At 65.4% G+C, this 16,685-nt stretch overlaps 4 protein-coding genes across 12 annotated transcripts; 2 read left to right on the top strand and 2 right to left on the bottom strand.

The window, feature by feature from the left end:
* The first annotated feature begins 42 nt into the window (after nt 1-42).
* On the top strand, nt 43-4,416 carry LOC133626075 (SLC35A4 upstream open reading frame protein). Of its 3 annotated transcripts, XM_062002702.1 has the most exons (5): nt 43-92; nt 1,506-1,604; nt 1,709-1,864; nt 2,051-3,230; nt 4,320-4,416. In XM_062002702.1, exons 1-4 carry the CDS (start codon nt 78-80, stop codon nt 3,203-3,205), a joined length of 1,425 nt encoding a protein of 474 aa, XP_061858686.1. In that variant the 5' UTR covers nt 43-77; the 3' UTR covers nt 3,206-3,230; nt 4,320-4,416. The 3 variants fall into 3 exon arrangements, with proteins under 3 accessions (XP_061858686.1, XP_061858685.1, XP_061858687.1); XM_062002701.1 differs by having other exon boundaries at nt 2,051-4,416; XM_062002703.1 differs by lacking the exon at nt 4,320-4,416 and having other exon boundaries at nt 1,709-1,943; nt 2,051-2,138.
* On the bottom strand, nt 4,262-7,362 carry CD14 (CD14 molecule). Of its 2 annotated transcripts, none has more exons than XM_062002704.1 (2): nt 7,199-7,362; nt 4,262-6,372 (listed from the first exon to the last, which is right to left on the bottom strand). In XM_062002704.1, the coding sequence occupies exon 2, from the start codon at nt 6,360-6,362 to the stop codon at nt 5,016-5,018; it is 1,347 nt and encodes a 448-aa protein (XP_061858688.1). In that variant the 5' UTR covers nt 6,363-6,372; nt 7,199-7,362; the 3' UTR covers nt 4,262-5,015. The 2 variants fall into 2 exon arrangements, with proteins under 2 accessions (XP_061858688.1, XP_061858689.1); XM_062002705.1 differs by lacking the exon at nt 7,199-7,362 and adding an exon at nt 7,043-7,065.
* A 1,805-nt stretch (nt 7,363-9,167) lies between these two features.
* TMCO6 (transmembrane and coiled-coil domains 6) lies at nt 9,168-15,690 on the top strand. Of its 6 annotated transcripts, none has more exons than XM_062002844.1 (12): nt 9,168-9,265; nt 9,816-9,937; nt 10,153-10,262; nt 10,385-10,568; nt 11,224-11,328; nt 11,815-11,900; nt 12,336-12,449; nt 12,952-13,105; nt 13,212-13,386; nt 14,180-14,274; nt 14,687-14,851; nt 15,300-15,690. In XM_062002844.1, exons 1-12 carry the CDS (start codon nt 9,178-9,180, stop codon nt 15,447-15,449), a joined length of 1,548 nt encoding a protein of 515 aa, XP_061858828.1. In that variant the 5' UTR covers nt 9,168-9,177; the 3' UTR covers nt 15,450-15,690. The 6 variants fall into 6 exon arrangements, 4 of the variants coding, with proteins under 4 accessions (XP_061858828.1, XP_061858830.1, XP_061858831.1 ...); XM_062002846.1 differs by having other exon boundaries at nt 15,275-15,392; XR_009819298.1 differs by lacking the exon at nt 14,180-14,274 and having other exon boundaries at nt 15,300-15,388.
* Nucleotides 15,687-16,681, bottom strand: NDUFA2 (NADH:ubiquinone oxidoreductase subunit A2). The gene is made up of 3 exons (XM_062002849.1): nt 16,538-16,681; nt 16,355-16,461; nt 15,687-15,805 (listed from the first exon to the last, which is right to left on the bottom strand). Exons 1-3 carry the CDS (start codon nt 16,636-16,638, stop codon nt 15,702-15,704), a joined length of 312 nt encoding a protein of 103 aa, XP_061858833.1. The 5' UTR covers nt 16,639-16,681; the 3' UTR covers nt 15,687-15,701.
* Between the last annotated feature and the right edge of the window lie 4 nt (nt 16,682-16,685).

Below are 16,685 nucleotides of genomic sequence, written 5' to 3'. Positions count from 1 at the left end.
GTGGGGCGTGCGTGTGGCGTCAGACGCTCCCGGCGGACCAATGAGCGGCGGCGGCGGCGGGCGGCGCGTGCGCCAAGATGGCGGACGGGAAGGTGAGCGGGGCTAAGGCGGAGGCGGCGCCGGGGGTCCCGGGGGGAATCCCAGGGGGTCCCGCAGCCGCCTCCCTGGGACAGGGAGCGGGGGGGGAATCTGTCACCGTGGGTCGCATCCCTACTAAGCACCCGCCCGGAGTCTCTCTCGGTGTCCCGGGAGGGTTTCTGGGGCTCTTCAGGACCCTCCGGCGGTCGGTAGCGGAACTTTCCCTTGAGGCGTGGGACAGGCCGCAGGGGCCAGGTCTGCTCTGGCTGGAGTGGGCAGGCTTGGGCCCTTCACTCACTGCCACAGGGACACCGAGGGGCTGCAGCGGGGCAGCGGAGCTGGGGAAGGGGCTGGAGCACAGGGGTGCTGGGGAGGGGCTGAGGGAACGAGGATGTTGAGCCTGGAGGAGGCTGAGGGGAGACATGAGCACCCTCTGACACTCCCTGACAGGAGGCTGTAGCAAGGTGGAGTTCGTTCCCATGTAACGAGTGATAATACAAGAGGAAATGGGCTCAAGTTGTTGGAGGTTGGAGCTGAGGCAGAACTGTTTCCCTGAGAGGGGTGTCAGCCCCTGTGCCAGGCTGCCCAGGGAGCTTTGGGAGTGCCCAGCCCTGGAGGGATCCCAAAGCTGTGGAGCTGATGTGCTGAGGGCCAGGGGTCAGTGCTTGGCTGGGCAGGGTGAGGGCAGGGCTGGGACTGCAGCAACTTCAAAGGCTTTAGCAGCCAAAATAACTCCATGGTTCTATGTTCTTTTGGATTAATTGGCTCTTGCTAGTTCTAATTGCAAAGCTCAAGGTTTCCTGAGTCCCTTCCCTATTTGTGCACATTGCTGGTCATTTAAGCAAACACACAGCATGAGTGTCAGCACAGGAGTGCAGGTGGGTGGCCCCACAGCCTCTGCAGTCCCCCAGTCCCTCCCCACAGCTCCTGTGGGATGGGGAGTAAGAACAAGTGTAACTACTAAATTAAAACATACAACAGTAAGAAGAATGAAGTAGAATGGCAGTAATGGAGAAAAACCAGCCCCAAGCACAGCCAAGTGCTGCCCAGTGCAGCAATGCCCCAGCAGTGATCCCCCCTCTGCCAACCCCCCAGTGCCTGTGCTGGGCATGACTGCCATAGCATGGAACAGCCCTGGGGCTGGCTGGGCACAGCTCTCCTGGCCATGCTCCCTCCCAGGTCCTTGTGCACACAGCAGCCTCCCCCCAGCCCAGCCCAGTGGCTGGTGGCACAGGGTGAGGAGCAGGAACGGCCTCGGTGCTGTGCAGCCCTGCTCAGCAAGAGCCAAACGTCCCTCTGGGCTCAGCCTTCAGCCTAAACCCCAAATACAGCCCTGCAGCAGCTACTGGCGAGGAAATCAACCCCATCCCAGCTGAAACCAGGGCAGAGGTGTGTTTCCCATCTCTGAGCCCGTGTGTCCCCCGCAGGACCCACTGCCCAAGCTGAAGGACCTGGCCTTCCTGAAGGAGCAGCTGGAGAGCCTGCAGCGGCGTGTGGAGGGCGAGGTGCAGGCCGGCGTGGGGCAGGTAACGCTGTCCCCTGCTCCTCAGGGCTGGGGCTCCCTCCCTGGGGCTGCCTGCCCGCTGCCCCCAGGGCACAGAGCCCAGGCTGAGTCGCTCTCTTCCTGCAGGACGGCTCGCTGCTGGCCTCCCCGTTCCTCAAGGGCTTCCTGGCCGGCTACGTGGTGGCCAAGCTGCGCTTCTCGGCTGTGCTGGGCTTCCTGGCCGGGGCCTGCACCGGCATCTACGCTGCCCAGAACTACGCGGTCCCCAACGTGGAGGAGACGGTGCGTGACTACTGGAGCTCGCTGAGGAGAGGCCGTGACTAGTCAGGGACAGCAGCAGCTCACGGAGAGGCAGCGGCAGGTCTGGGCATGGGGTGCTGGTCATAGCGAGCTGGCAGCGGGCAGCACTCCGTTACCCCACGTTAGCCTGGCCCATTTGCCACCTGCTTTTATCCCCTCTCCCCACAGCCCTGTGACACAAAGGCTGCCCCGAGCCGTCACCACGCTCAGCACCCGTGCTCCGTGCCCTCTCACACGCCTCGCCCTGGGAACCTGCTTTGTTGCGGCCTCCCTCCTGGCGCGAGGCAGAACCCCCTGTCCTGCCGCAGGAGTGCAGCGCTCAGGCTCATTCGACCCATGGCACATGGCCTGTCCTTGGACGTGGTGGCGCAGGAGCCCGTGCGGGCTGCCAGCAGCTGGCCCCGGCTGCGACGGGCGCTCCGCAGGGGGCTGTGGGCGCTGATGCTGCTGCTCTCCGTGGCCATCTACGGCTCCCACGCCCCGCTGCTCACCCTCTGCAAGGTGGACGGCAGGATCCCCTTCAGCTCGGCCGCTGTCGTGGTGCTGGTGGAGGCCACGAAGCTGCTGCTGTCGCTGCTGCTGCTGCTACTGACGGAGCGGGAGCTGCCGCGGGCCGCCGGCTCCTGGCGCCACGCTGCGCCCTTCGCGCTGCCCGCCCTGCTCTACGCCGCCAACAACAACCTGGCTGTGCACATGCAGCTCTTCATGGACCCCAGCACCTTCCAGGTGCTCGGCAACCTGAAGCTGGCGAGCACGGCGGGGCTGCACTGCGTGCTGCTGCGGCAGCGGCCGTGCCGGCGCCGGGGACTGGCGCTGCTGCTGCTGCTGGCCGCGGGGTTCAGCTACAGCTGCGGGGGGCTGCGGGCGCCGGGCGCCGGACCCCGCATGCAGCTGCACGTCACCCCCCTGGGGCTGCTGCTGCTCGGCCTCTACTGCCTGCTGTCGGGGCTGGCGGCCGTGTACACCGAGGCCGTGCTGAAGGCGCAGGAGCTGCCGCTCAGCCTGCAGAACCTCTTCCTCTACTCCTTTGGGGTGCTGCTCAACTTGGCTGGCTACGCCTGGAGCGGCGCCGAGGGCGGCTTCTGGCGCGGCTTCTCCCCCTGGGCGCTGCTAGTGGTGCTCACGCAGGCCCTCAACGGCCTCTTCATGTCCGTGGTCATGAAGCACAGCACCAACATCACGCGGCTCTTCGTCGTGTCCTGCTCCATCCTGGTCAATGCCCTGCTGTCCGTCACCCTCTTCCACCTGCAGCTCACCCCCCTCTTCTTCCTCGCTGTCTCGTGCATCGGCCTCGCTCTGCACCTGTACTACGGGGCCACGTAGCCGCTGCCTGCCCTCGGCGCACCAGGTACGGCTCCAGCCTTTGCCCAGGGGTGCCTGTGCTGGGGCTGCCTTGGCACAGCAGTGCTCCTGGTGCAGGGGGCTGCGGAAGGGAGAGCCCCTGACCAGAGGGGAGGGCAGAGTCTGTGCCTTGGGCCACGCCCAGCCCCTAGAGTGGCTCCTGAGCCCCTTGCTTCTGGTGGCACTTCCCACCTCTGCTGCTTTCCTGCCTGGGCACAGGCTCTGTGTGGAGCAGTTGGCAAGGTGGGGGGGAAGATGGGAGCTGTTTCAGCCACTCTCCAAAAGGGAGAAAACACCCCAGCTGATATGGGCACTGGAGCAGCAGTGTCTGCCTCTAGACGCTGATTAAAGTTGGGGTTGAACACACACACATGTGCCTGTCCTCCCTGCAGGAAGGCGGCTGCCGCAGAGGGGCAGGAGCACCCGCTCTGTTCTGGTAGCTGGTGTGTAGCTGAGTTCTGCCCCAACCCCAGGGGTGCTCACGAGCTGGCCCCTCTCCAGAGGCCCCCAGGACAGCAGGTGTCAGGCTGAGTGGTGGGCACAGGGCTGTGCCAGGCAGAGGGGCAGAAGGGAAGTTGCTGCCATCCCACACACCCTGGGCACACAGAGTGCTGGTGCCCAGGCACAGATAAGGGCTGAGCAGGGAGAGATCTCAGTCACCTGCAGCTTTTCCAGCCCTGGTGCCAGGGAAGGGCAGAGCCCTGGGCAAACCCCAACCCTCTGTGGAGCTTGGCGGTTCCCTGGCAGCATCCCAGAGTCACAGGGCAGGGCCCAGCCTGGCTGCAGACCTGGCAGGGCTCCTGTGCCAACCAGGAGCACAGCCCTGTGACCGAGCACAGCCCCGTGCCCCAGCACAGCCCTGGCTGGGCTGCAGGAGGACGAGTTTCGGGTTTTTCAGCCTGTGCTCGCTCCAGGGTCCCTCCTGCAGAGTGAGGTGACAGGTAAATGAGCAGGGACAGCTTTTAATGAGGGGCAGACGGGCCATGGGGCCAGGCCAGTGCCACCTGCCTACAGCCAGCTCCCTGCTCCCCCAGCCCCATTGCCCTGTGCTTGTTCCTTGCCCCCCACCCTGACCCTCCCTCCGCTCTTTCCCCAGGAGGTTTTGCATCCCCATCTCTCGCAGCATCCCATCATCACTTTTCTCTCTATGAGACGTTTGCTGGATAACCCAGAATAAACCGATTTCCTTCTTATCAGTTGCAAACTTTCTGGTTGAGCCTCTTCAAGGTGACACTTGAGGGGCTGCCCCTCTGCCAGTGCCTCAGAGCTCGGCTCTTGCCTGCCGTTACCACTGCTGTGTGTCCAGGGGGAGGGTTTATTCATTCCCCTGTCTTCTGTGGGTTTTCTTTAGTGCTGAGCAGCAGCTGAGCAGCTGAACAGACACCCTGACACCTCAGCCTGGAGGGGAAGGGGCTGGAGAACAACTCATGAGGAGCAGCTGGGGAATGGGGATGTTGAGCCTGGAGGAGAGGAGGCTGAGGGGAGACAGCAGCACTCTCTGACTCTCCCTGACAGTAGGCTGCAGGGAGCTCGGGGTCAGGCTCTGCTCCTCAGTCATGAATGACAGGACAAGAGGAAATGGCTTTTGAAGGGCTTTTCCTGCTGTGATGATTCTGTGGCTGTGATTGTGTGATTGGTGCTCAGGGCAGGTGGCATCGCTGGCACGTGGGGACCCGGGGCTGGCTGTAGGAAAGCCCCATGGGCAGCTGCAGCGCAGAGGCTGCGGGACAGCCCTGGGGACAGCGCTGCCGCTGCTCAGGGGAGCCTGGGCCGGGAAGGGCCCGTGTGCCCCTCAGCCCCTGCGGCAGGGCCGGGCTCTGTGCCTGAGCAGGCAGGCGGCTGCGGCCACGCCGAGCAGTGTGAGCACGGCGCAGAGCGCGCCGATAACTGCGGGGCCGTGGCAGTGCAGCGCCGAAACGGGCACGTCCTGTGCCGGGTGGCCACGGTAGCTCGGCGGGGAGCTGCACGTGTAGGCCTGCGGCCAGCCCGGCCCCAGCAGCCCCGCGCCCGCCAGCGCCTGCAGCCCCCCAGCCCCCTGGCACGAGCAGTTGAAGGGGTTTCCGGCTGCCGACACTCGCCGCAGGTGCCGCAGCAGCTTCAGCTCGCCCCACGGCAGCTCTGCCAGGGAGTTGTTGTCCAGGTGGAGGGTGTCCAAGGCTGGGCAGCTCCTGAGGCACGGCACGGCCTGCAGCAGGTTGTAGCTCAGGAAGAGCTGCTTCAGGGAGCTGAGGGAGATGTCTGCGGCGTGGAGGCGGTTGCAGCTCACGTCCAGCACTTCCAGAGTGGGAGGCAGAGGCTCGGGCACTCGATCCAAGCCAGCGTCAGACAAGTTGAAGACGCGGAGGGCCGCTGGCCATTGGCAGGAGGAGGCCAGGCCTGCTGTGAGCCGGTTGTGGCTGAGGTCGAGCTGCTGCAGCTCCCTCAGCAGCCGCACGCTCTCACACACGCTGCCGTAGGACGTCAGGTTGTTGTGCTGCAGAGCCAGGGCCCGCAGCTCAGGGAAAGCCCCCGTGCAGAATGTGGTCGGCAGCTCCCCGTCACCGAGGCTGTTGTGCGCCAGGTCCAGGGAGCGCAGGGCCGTGAGCAGCCTGCCGGTGCTGCAGGGCAGGCGGGTGACATGCGAGGCCGTGACAGACAGGTTCTGCAGCGCCTGCAGCCACGTGCCCAGCCCGGACAGGTCCTGCTCGGAGCCCACTGGGGTGCCTGTCACATTGTGGAAGCTCAGGGCTGAGATGGGCAGGGACCGGCCAGCCATTTCAGCCCAGTCGCCTCTGCCCCGGAACACGCAGCTGTCAAACACCACCTCCTGCACCTGAGTATAGGAGAAGAACCTCAGGACCCGGGAGAGGAGCATCATGGGCACCAGCAGGTCACCAAAAATGATTTTCCTGATGAGGAGGGAGCTCAGCATGTCGATGGCAGAGGGGTCCAGGTCGTCGATGGGGAAGGCTGCGTATTTCTCCAGCTCTCCCCCCCGAAACTCCACGGCAGTGGCGGCGAGGCACTGAATGATGCTGCCCATGCTCTCCTGGGACAGGTTGTAGCACACACAGTACTCCTGAGTGCGGTTGAAGAAGCATTGGCCTTCTGCCCCCAGCAGCAGCCCCAGCCCCAGGAGGAGCAGAGCAGCCACAGTCATGGTGAGCAGCCTAGAAAAGAGGAGAGGGACGCTGAGAGGCAGTGCTCCTGGGGCAGCCCAGGGGCACCGTGGGCAGGCTCAGCCCCGGAGAGCCACCCCTCAGGGGCTCACCACTGCCCTCCTTGTGAGGGTCCCATGTGCCCTGTCAGCACCCTCCTGCTCAGTCCTGGTTCAGGCACTGCTCAAATCACCAGCGAGCCCCCCAGAGCCACCCCTGTGCCACAGGCTCAGAGACAGCCCACCACAGAACCCTGGGTCCTGGTGCTCCACCCGAGGCAGCCGCTGCTGGGCTGTGCCTCACTGCAGCCCCCCAGGAGCAGGAGGAACCAGGGAGGGCCAGTTGTGGACAGCAAAGGCAGACACAGGGGTGTGGTGGCCGGGGCAGAGCTACAGCTCAGCCCGAGCACGCTGCACTCCATGAGCTGCGGCAGGAAATTGCAACAGGCAATTCAGCTTCACGCTTTCCTTTAGCTCACCCAGGGGTGGGATCCAGCCCCCGCCTCGGGCAGCGGGGAGGGATCCTGCAGCCTGGCAGCACCGGGACCGGGCTGCTGGGGCAGAGGTACCCACACGGAGCAGGACACAGAGATTAAGGGCTGCCGAGAGTGTGCTGACTCAGCTCTGCCCGAGGGGGTGAGGTGAGGAGTCAGTGGGGGTCCTGCCCAGTTGCCAGCACTCACCTGGATCAGCTGCAGCTTTCTCTGGCCGCAACAGAGGGGGCTGTCCCCAGAGCCCCGTGCCACGGTGGGGCTGTGCCAGGAGCAGCCCGCTCTGCCCCACGGAGTGCCCCTGGCCACAGGGGCAGCGCGGTGCCGTGGCTTTGCCCAGTGACTCACCGCTGGAATGTCTCCTTGCCCCACTGCTGCTTCCTCTACCCTCTGCCAAACCCCGGGTGCAGCTGCCAGAGCCTCTGCGAGCGTTCAGCTCTCTCCTGCTGCTGCTCCTCTGCTGCCTACACCGTGGGAAGCCTCGGTGCCTGCAGGTGCCGCCTCAGGGCTGGTGGGTGGCCAGAGGTGCCTGGCACTGCCCTCGCTCCTGCTGCGTGACTTCCTGAGCGGGACAGGGAAGCAACGTGTCTGCAGCAGCCACCAAAAACACTGCAGCCAGCAAAAGCACTTCTGCTTTGCCGCCCTGCAGTGAGCGGCTCCTGCGGACACAGGCTGAGGAGAGTTTTGGTCAAAACACCAGCCCTGCTCCCTTTCCCAGGAAGGCTGAGGGAAGACGACAGTCACAGTGCCCCAAATGCACTCTTGGGACCAGCCCAAACACCCTTTGGCTTCCAGATGCTTTGGGCTCACTGCGCCTTGGAGCCTGTCAGGTGCTGAGCACCCCACGGGACGCAGCGCAGAGGGGACGGACACGTCACAGCCTGAGCCGGTGCTGAGGTTGGCCCTGGCACCCCTGTCCTACGTGGCATGGGGATGGGACAGATCCCCATTTGCTGTGTGCATGGCTCCGTGCTGCAAAAGCACTTCCCCACCCGAGTGGGAGTTCTCCTGGCTGCTGCCCTGGCTGAGGCTGGCAGCTCTGTGCTGCTGCTCTGGCTGGGGCTGGCAGCTCTGTGCTACCCTGACTGAGGCTGGCAGCTCTGTCTGTGCCTGGCACCTTTTCACTCCTTGGCCACAACCTGTGAATTCCCCCAAGGGCCTTCCTGTGGATAAAGGAACTCTTCTGCCTCCTTGGTGGCCAGCCCCAGCCATGGTTTCAGAGACAGCTTTGGGGTGATGACTCTCATCCTCACCACCACAGTGGAAGATCCCAGCACACCAAGCTCCGTTGTCATGCTTCTGGTGAATTTCTGCCCTTTTTGGCTTCAGCAGACACTGGGCCCCATGCTGTTGGGACAAACACCTCACCTGAGCCGGGGCTGCTGCTCTCAGGTGGGTTTTCCCCTCACACACACTTGTGTCCATGTCCCTGCACACAAGTCCTGGAGCTGCTGGCCACTGAGTGTCCTGGCTGGGGACACGGCGTTCTGCCCACGGCACAGCCACGGCTCTGGCAGCCAGACGGGAGCCCACAGCGGGAACCACGGGATCCCTGACAAATGAGCACCCTCCAAACCCACGTGTATAGCTTGGGAAGCCAGTGTCAGGGTGAGATCTCTCCTCCCAAGGTGCACACGGACAAGTGCAAGAGCTCTCCTCAGACACATCAACAGCAAAGGAGGTTTTGTGTCTTATTGTCAAGAATTACCCCCATACCCAATGCACACTCCAAAGGGGGAGGTGTTTCATGTCATCTGGGTGGGGAGCTGAGGAATACAGCCGCCTGTGCTGAGCCTGCACCTCCTTTAGCTCATCATCACCACGTTCGGGGCTGTTAACGTCACGGTTAATGAGCAGAGCGGGCAGAGCTCTGACTCCGGCTGTCGTGGCCTCGCTGAGACTGCTTTGGAGTTGCTTTGCCCGCTGGATCGCAGCTGCCTCTGGTGCCCATCCTGCTGCCTGCTCAGCACCAGAGTCCACCGTGCACCGGCGCGTTCCCCTTCGCGTGCGCGCCCCGCACATTCCGCCCCGTCCCGCGGCCGGCAGCTCAGCGCAAAGCCCGGAGCAGCCCGTGTGACACGAGCAGCAGTGTGCGGGGCCGTCTGGGAGGCGACACCCCAACTCTCTTGCCCCGTGTGAGCTGTGGCATAGCCGCTTTGTTCCTGCCCCGCGGTGCGGTGCCGGAGTGGCCGTGACGAGCCGCGCGGGCGCCGAGCCCCGCTCCGTCCCTCCCGGGGCCGAGGCTGCGGCTCTGCCCGCCCCAGGCCCGGCCCCCACCCGCCCCCTGGCACGCCCCGGCCCGGCCCGCTCCCGCTCCTCCAGCCGCCATGTGGGGCCGGCGGCTGCGCAGGGCCGGCCGCGGGGCCGGGCGAGGGGCGGAGGAGCTGCGGGCCCGGCGGCGGGAGCGGGAAGCAGGTCAGGGCGGGCCGGGGCCGGGGCCGGGGCCGGGGCCGGGGCCGGGGCCGGGGCCGGGGCCGGGGCAGCGGGGCAGCGGGATGGAGCCCGAGCCTAGGCGGGTTTGCGGGGCCCGAGGCCAGCCCCGTCCCGCATCCCGCGGCTCCCTGCACACACGGGGAGGCGTTTGTCAGCCTTTGCTCGTGTTTAAGCCGCGAGAGGTTTGTGCCACGGTTGCTCAGTTCGCTCAGCCAGCTCCTTGGGGTTTGGGTGTTCCAGGCTCTGGGCTGTGTGGAGCGGCCGTGGGGCCGTGCAGGGCAACTGCCCCGCTCCTCGCGGCCCTGTGCTGCTGCGTGACGGGGTGTGAGCACAGGCACTGCCCGGCTCACAGCAGCAGCGACTGGCGCTTTCCCCAGGCTCTTGGGTGGGAGGGCAAACCCCCCTGACCCGGGCAGGGGGAGAGGTGTGACCTGACCTAGGTGGGACCTGCTTCGCCAGGCGGGTTGGGCTGGACAATTAGAGGTCCCTTCCAGCGCTGCTATTGTGTGACGGGGGCTGGGTGTGATGTCAGCCCTCAGGAGAGCCCGGCGGCAGGAGCAGCTGGTCAGCAAGCGGCTGCTGCGGGACGACGCCGCTGAGGACGGGGCACGGGATGGAGCAGAAGTTGTGCCGGGCCCTCTCTCAGAGGATGAGGTGAGGAGCATGGTGGTGGGGTCCCTGGGGTCTTCCCCAACCTCCGGGCGGGGGGGGGAACCTGGTGGAGGTGGCTTTGCAGGTGTTTTCTGGGTGGCTGCCTGAGAAACAGCCGTGTTCTCTGTCTGCAGGGTTCCTTTGCCTCCAGGATGAATGGGGTGAAACCTTAACCCTGGCACTGCTTGGGGTTCACTCCTCTTTTGCCTTTTGGGCAGGTCCTTCAGCTGCTCAGAGGTGTGCAGAGGGGTTCAGAGGACAGGAAAAGGTGCCTGGGCCGCCTGCGCTGGGCTCTGCGGGACAAGGACACGCAGCACAAGTTCGTCAGGTCAGGCCGGGCCAGGTGCTGGGCGGCTGTGACGGGGCCCCATGTCCCGGTCGTGCTGGGGCTGAGCTGGCCCGTGGCTGCAGGGCTCGGGCAGGAGGTGACCCCAGCCCCTGTGCTCCTAGGCTGGAGGGCAGCATCCGGACGCTCACCGGGCTGTTCACCAGCAGCCTGGCCGAGCTGCAGATGGAGGCCGCGCGCTGCCTGCACGAGCTGTCCCACTCCAGTGAGCCCGGCGTGGCCGAGGCCTGTCTGCCCCTCACCTCCTACCTCCTCACGTACCTCTCGGGGCACAGCGTTGAGTTCACGGTAAGCTCCGTGCTGGGGGTTCCCGAGGCTCTGGCACCTCACGGTGCTTTGGGTGCCCACTGGCTGTTTGTTTCTCTTGGCCAGCTTTAGCCTAATGTGGTGGGAGCGCTGGTGGGATGGGGCGCTCTGGAAGTCTCTGGTCCAACCTTCCCCACAGAGCAGGAGCATCCCCAGGGCTGGCCAAGGGCTCTGTCTGCCCAAGTCTTGGAAATACTGAGAGGCCCCTCACCGTGCCTCATTCCAAGGGAAAGAAGAAACAGGCTCCAGCTGCCCCAGGGTTGGTTGAGGTTGGAGCTGAGGCAGAACTGTTTCCCTGAGAGGGTTGTCAGCCACTGTGCCAGGCTGTCCAGGGAGCTGGGGGAGTGCCCAGCCCTGGAGGGATTCCAAAGCCATGGAGCTAAGGTGCTGAGGGCCAGGGGTTAGTGCTGGGCTGGGACTCAGCAACTTCAAGGGCTTTAACAACCAAGAGGATGCTGTGATACAGTTGGGAGCAGGGTACCTGAGAGCCTGGCTCTGTGTGTGTGTGTGTGTGTTTCCTCTCTGCAGGCAGCTTTGCCCCTGCTCAGGGGACCCATGTGCCCAGCCCTGAGGCAGGGCAGGAGGAGGCAGGGCAGGGCAGTGCTGAGGAGGTGACCCACTCTGGGGCCTGTTTCAGGAGCTGTGTCTGTACACGCTGGGGAACCTGGTAGTGGAGAGTGAAGCCGTGAGGAAGCAACTTCTGCCTCAGGGCATCATCGCAGTGCTGGCATCATGCATCCAGGTGGGTGGAATCGCTCAGCCACACTTCCCCTGCCCTCTCTGACACCCTGCAGATGCTGCCTGAAGGTGCTGAGGCATCAGCCCTACTTCCATCTGTGGCTGTGGGCACAGATCCCTCTGCAGAGGGCTGAGGGTTTCTCAGGGGCTCTCCCACACCCTGTTTTTGGGGCTGGGGTCCCCACCTCGTGCTCCCCCATGACAGCCCTGTCTGGTTTGTGGCTGAGCAGTCTGACACGGGGAGCTCAGGCTGATGCAGCACCCTTGCATGTGTGAGGGCTCAGAGCAGCACTGCTGCCGTGTTTGGGCTCCTGGGCCCTCCAGCAGCCACCCGTGTGGGAGCAGGGATGGGGAATGGCTCAGCCCTGCCCCTCCTGGTCCCCTGCTCTGCCTGGTCTGGGGTGGCACGGAGGGCTTGCCCTCCCAGCAGCGTGGCAGGCAGTGCCTGGGCTCTGTGGGGCAGGATGAGCTGTGCCCTGTTTGGTTGCAGTCCCCGCATGAGGCCGTGCTGGAAGGCCTGGGCTACGTCCTCTCGCAGCTCCTCCAGGCCAAGGAAGCCCCGGCAGAGATCATACCGTGAGTCTGAGCCCCCTGTCAGGATGGGCCTGGGGGCTGCTGTGGCACTGGCATGACAGGGTCAGCGATGCCTTTGCCATCCCTGTGACACTGGTGGTTGAGGGCAGATTCCCCCCAGCAGCATGGAGGGTTTGCTGCAGATCAGGGTGTGGGGCTTGTCGCTCAGCCTCACCCCAGCAGACAGCTTTGCTGTTTGCTGAAGGGCAGTGCTGAGCAAGGGGGGCTCACAGGGAAACTGCCCAAGGGAGGGTCAGCTTGGCAGCCCCCAGTGCCCAAACCTGACCCCAGCACGGACAGGGAGGGCTGTGCTGGGCCCTGGCAGTGCCTGAGGCTGCAGCCCTGGCCAGGTGTGCTGTTGGAGCCTGTGGCCTGCAGCCCCCTCCTGTCAGTGCCCGTGGTGCCCCTGCCTGCCTTAACCCTGCCCTGTGCCCCCAGCCTGGTGCTGGCCTCGGCTCTGCCCCAGCACATGCTGCGCCTGCTGTGTGCCCCCAGCACCGGGCTCGGAGCGGCCGTGGAGTTCGCCTGGTGCCTCCACTACATAATCTGCAGGTAAACACAGCTTGCTCCTCACTCTGAGGTCCCTGGGGACAGGCAGAGAGGGAGGAGTGAGGGCACAGGGAGGGATGTCCCTGCCACCCCAGGCATTGCCATCAGCACCCTGCTGTCAGCAGCATCACCCAGGGCCTTCCCAGGCTGGTAATGAGGTAAACCCCAGGAGGCTCTTCCCAGCCCTCTGACCCCCCCACGCCTGGAGCTGGCCCCTGTGCTCCCCAGGGTGAGTGCTGGTGCTTCTCCCAGCCGGGCCAGCGGAGCTGGCAGCCCCCCAGCACACAGCCAGGTGGGGACTTGGAGGGTCAGGGGCTGTTCCAGCCCTGCACAGACAAACCCACTGGGTCTGTTTACCATGGGCTTTTACACTTTCTCATGAGGTGCTGGGGCCTGGGTCAGTTCAGGAGAGCACTTGGACTCTCCAAGCCCCAGAGCTTGGGGCTTTTTTACCCTCTGGGAGTGACCGCTACACTTTTCCCTGTGCTGCCGCTTTCTATTGCAGCCCAGCAGGCACCGAGGCACTGCTGGCACTGGGGGCCATGCCCGCCCTCGCCTCCCTCTTGCTAAGCCTGGCCTCTGAGGTGCCCCAGGACGGCTCTGAGGTGCCCCAGGACGGCTCTGAGGTGCCCCAGGATGTTCCTGAGGGCCTGGAGCTGGTAAGAGCTGGGCAGTGCTGTGGGATGCAGCCTGCTGGCAGGCTATTGCAGGCTCTGTTGCAGGCTCTGTTGCAGGCCCTGTGCTGACAGACTCTGCCCCCTGCAGCTCGTGTGCCCGGTGCTGCGGTGCCTCGGTAACCTGCTGGCAGAGGAGTCAAGCTGTGAAGTGCAGATCCAGGACGAGCGCCTGCTCATCACCCTCTTCCTCATCCTCCAGTGCTTCCTCCCCCAGCATCCCTTCATTGTGCAGGAGGGGCTCTGGCTGCTCAACAACCTCACGGGTGAGTGGCCCGAGGGGCTGTGCAGAGCCAGAGCCGCTGCTGGGACCTGCCTGGGCTGTTGCAGGCTCCTGGGGTCCCAGCTGCAGGGACATCCCTCAGCACAATCCCAGAGTGGTGGGGGCTGGAAGGGCCCTGCAGAGCTGCTGCAGCCCCAGCCCCTGCTAAAGCAGGTTCCCCTCGCTCAGGGGGCACAGGAACGTGTCCAGGTGGGGTTGGAAACCTCCTGAGAAGGAGCCTCCACACCCTCCCTGGGCAGCCTGGGCCAGGGTCTCTCACCTCAGCACCAAAGGAGCTTCTCCTCCTGGGCCAGGGGAACTTGTGTTCCATCCTGTGCCCATTACCTCTTGTCCTGGCACTGGCCACCACACAACAAACACTGGCCCCATCCTCCTGACACACACCCTTTAGGGACTGAGCAGCATTGCTGAGCTCAGGCTTCTCTTCCCCGGGCTTAACAGCCCCAGGGTCCGCGGCCTTTCCTCCTCACACACATGTTCCATCCCCTCAGCATCTTGGTGGCCCTGCACTGGCCTCTCTCCAGAACTTCCCTGTCCCTCTGGAGCTGGGGAGCCCAGAACTGGCCACAGGACTCCAGATGAGGCCTCAGCAGGGCAGAATTGGAGCAGAACCTCCGTCTCCCTGCTGCCACACTCCCACTGATGCCCCCAGGCTGCCACTGGCCTCTTGCCCACGAGGGCACGTTGCTGCTGGTGTTTAGCTCTCCAGCAGGTGCCCCCAGGCTGTGCTGGTGCAGGGGCTGTTGCCCACTGAGGCTGTGCCCCTGCTCCTGCAGCTGATGAGCCCTTCTTCTGCGCTGCACTGCTGTCCCTGGACCTGCTGCCAGCCCTGCTCCAGCTCCTGCCCTGCTTCCCCATGACCACGGTGCTGGTAAGGCCCTGCCCCAGCTCTGGGCTTTCAGGAACATGAGTCCCCACACAGGCTGAAGTCAGGGTTGGTCGCTGCAGCCTGGCAGAAGGATTGGTGTGGTGGAGTCACCATCCAGCTGCCCTGGAGTCACTGTAGCTCTGCTGACCCCTGACAGAGCTTTGTCCCCTCAGAAGAGGGTTCCCAAGGCACATGTTGACTTGGGACCAGCCCCTCCAGCAGGCCAGAGAGGCTGCTGCCTCCTTCTCTGCAAGCCCCTGAAGCTTCAGGGGATCCTGGGGGGTGCTCAGCTTGGCAGAGGGCAGAACAGAGTCTGGGGGTGGGGATGGAGGACGCCAGCTGGGCTGTGGGGATGCACCCAGCAGCACTCACAGGGAGCTCCTGGCAGCCTGCTCAGTGTCCTCTCTCCCTGCAGGCCCTGAGGGTTCTGTGCAACGTGGCAGAGAAGGGCCCAGAGTACTGCCAGCAGCTGCACCAGCCTGCCCTGCCCCTGCTGCTGCCCACCCTGGCCCTGCCTGACCCCGAGCCCGTGGGGCACTGCCTCGAGCTGCTGCACCTCCTCTTCCTGCACTGCCCCGAGGTAAGTGCCCGCCCACAGCCGCCCAGCACAGCCTGGGCCGCTCACGGGGGGGGGGGGGGGGGGGGGGTTGTTCCTAAAGGAATCCCACCCTCAGTCACTGCCACACTCCCCTCAGCACACACACACCCATCTGCGGGGGCACCTGTGTGGCACAGGGGATGGGGGTCTCTGGTGGGGGGGGGGGGGGTTCCTCCTCACTGCCAGGGACCCTGGGGAGGCTTATTATGGGGGGACTTGGTTCAGCTGTGCTTCAAGCACTCGTAGCCAGCCATCAGCACAGCTGCATCGCCCTGCTCGAGGCCTGGGGGGGCTCCAGGGAGCTCTCTGCCCCCCTTCCCTGGAGCAGCAGCAGCTGGGGGTGTGCAGGGGGGGCTGCAGCAGCTCAGGGGAAGGGGCCGAGGCAGGGCTGCAGCAGTCAGGTAGCTCTGCCCTCTCCCCTCTGTGCCAGGCCACGTCTGATTTCGTCAGGATGGGGGGTCCGCAGGCCCTGGAGCGGCACCGGAGCAGCCCCGAGCTGCAGGAGCGGGCTGAGGCGCTGCTGGCCATGCTCCCGCCCCCACCGCCCCCTGCCCGCAGCCCCTGCCCCGCCTTGTCCTAGCCCACACCGGCCCCTTCCCCTCCTACCCCGCCTCCAGGCCGTGCCCTCCCTTCCCGGGCTCCAGACAGGGCTGGTTGCCCTCTCCAGCCCCCAGCAGCCTGGGGTGTGAGGGGGCTGAGCCTCCCGGTCCCTCCAGCGTGGCCCCGTGGCTGTGAGGCTGAGGCTGGGCAGGGGGTGACAGCACACGGGCTGAGTTCAAATGAGACACGCGGCGCATTAAAGGTCATCAGGCCAAGCTCCACTCGTGCACCTTTACTGCTGCCCTCGCACCTCGCCCTTCAGCAGGCTCTCCAAGGCCTTGGCCACCTCATCCACCGTCAGGTTGTCCAGAGACACACTCTTCTCCTTGCCAAACTCTGCAGGACAGACGGAAGGTCAGAGAGGGAGCAGCTGCCTTGGGGCCTCTTCTGCTGCAAGGGAACCCAACCCTGTGCCCAGGGCTGTTGGGTCACAGCCCCGGCTGCCCTCCCTGCCCCTCACACGCCACTTTCCCCTTCCCCAATGCACAGCCTCTCCATGGGGCGCCAGCCCCTTCCTCGCTCCTCCGGGTTAACTGGAGCTGGGCAGAGGCCCCTCCCCGAGCAACCTGGGGGCTCACGGCAGCCTGCTCACACCTCCCGTGAGCCAGGGCTGAAACCCCGCTGTCCCCCGGGCCGCCCCTTCCCCGGGGCCCGGTCCCCTGCGTGTCCCAGGCGGAGCAGGGACAAGCAGCAGCGTTGGGCACCCGGCCAAGGCAGGTCCCGCCGCAGGGTTCTCAAAGTCAGGCAGCCCCAGGGCTTGAGGGAGCGTAAAGAGCCGCGACAGAGCCGCTGTGCTGCTCCCGCGGGCCGGAGAAGGGACGAGCACACGCTGACGGGCGCGGGGCTGCAGCAACCCCCGGCCCCTCGCAGCCCGGCCCCGCGTACCGTAGCGAGCCCAGAGCCTGGGCTGCACCCCGGAGCACTCGCGGATCAGGATGGGCAAGTCGGGGTTCGCCTTCTTCAGCGGCACGTAGCGCTGCTCGACGAAGTCCCTGCGGAGAGCGGCGGGGCGGTGAGCGGCCAGGCCGTGCCGTGCCGTGACGAGCCGAGCCGAGCCGAGCCGCTCACCTGGCGCCGCGGCTACCGGCGGAGCGCTGGCAGAGGTGGATGCGCAGCTCCCGTACTCCGCGACCCACCGCGGCCCCGACGCCCCGCGCCGCCGCCGCCATCTTGCCTCCCTCTCCCTCACTGACTCGGGGGCGTGGCTTCGCGCCCG

Source organism: Colius striatus, chromosome 9, assembly GCF_028858725.1.
Source record: "Colius striatus isolate bColStr4 chromosome 9, bColStr4.1.hap1, whole genome shotgun sequence".
Lineage (NCBI taxonomy): Eukaryota > Metazoa > Chordata > Aves > Coliiformes > Coliidae > Colius > Colius striatus.
This window is presented reverse-complemented; position numbering and strand designations above follow the sequence as displayed.

Bases quoted from the DNA above. Each gene is read 5' to 3' on its own strand.
- TMCO6 (XM_062002844.1), top strand. From the start codon at position 9,178: ATGTGGGGCCGGCGGCTGCGCAGGGCCGGCCGCGGGGCCGGGCGAGGG. The intron at 10,569-11,223 runs GTAAGCTCCGTG...GGCCTGTTTCAG, and splicing joins GGCACAGCGTTGAGTTCACG to GAGCTGTGTCTGTACACGCT. The intron at 12,450-12,951 runs GTAAACACAGCT...TTTCTATTGCAG, and splicing joins CTCCACTACATAATCTGCAG to CCCAGCAGGCACCGAGGCAC.
- LOC133626075 (XM_062002702.1), top strand. The intron at 1,605-1,708 runs GTAACGCTGTCC...CTCTTCCTGCAG, and splicing joins TGCAGGCCGGCGTGGGGCAG to GACGGCTCGCTGCTGGCCTC. The intron at 1,865-2,050 runs GTGCGTGACTAC...CTCTCCCCACAG, and splicing joins TCCCCAACGTGGAGGAGACG to CCCTGTGACACAAAGGCTGC.
- CD14 (XM_062002704.1), bottom strand. From the start codon at position 6,362: ATGACTGTGGCTGCTCTGCTCCTCCTGGGGCTGGGGCTGCTGCTGGGG.
- NDUFA2 (XM_062002849.1), bottom strand. From the start codon at position 16,638: ATGGCGGCGGCGGCGCGGGGCGTCGGGGCCGCGGTGGGTCGCGGAGTA. The intron at 16,462-16,537 runs GTGAGCGGCTCG...CGCTCTCCGCAG, and splicing joins GCCGGTAGCCGCGGCGCCAG to GGACTTCGTCGAGCAGCGCT. The intron at 15,806-16,354 runs GTACGCGGGGCC...TCTGTCCTGCAG, and splicing joins CAGGCTCTGGGCTCGCTACG to AGTTTGGCAAGGAGAAGAGT.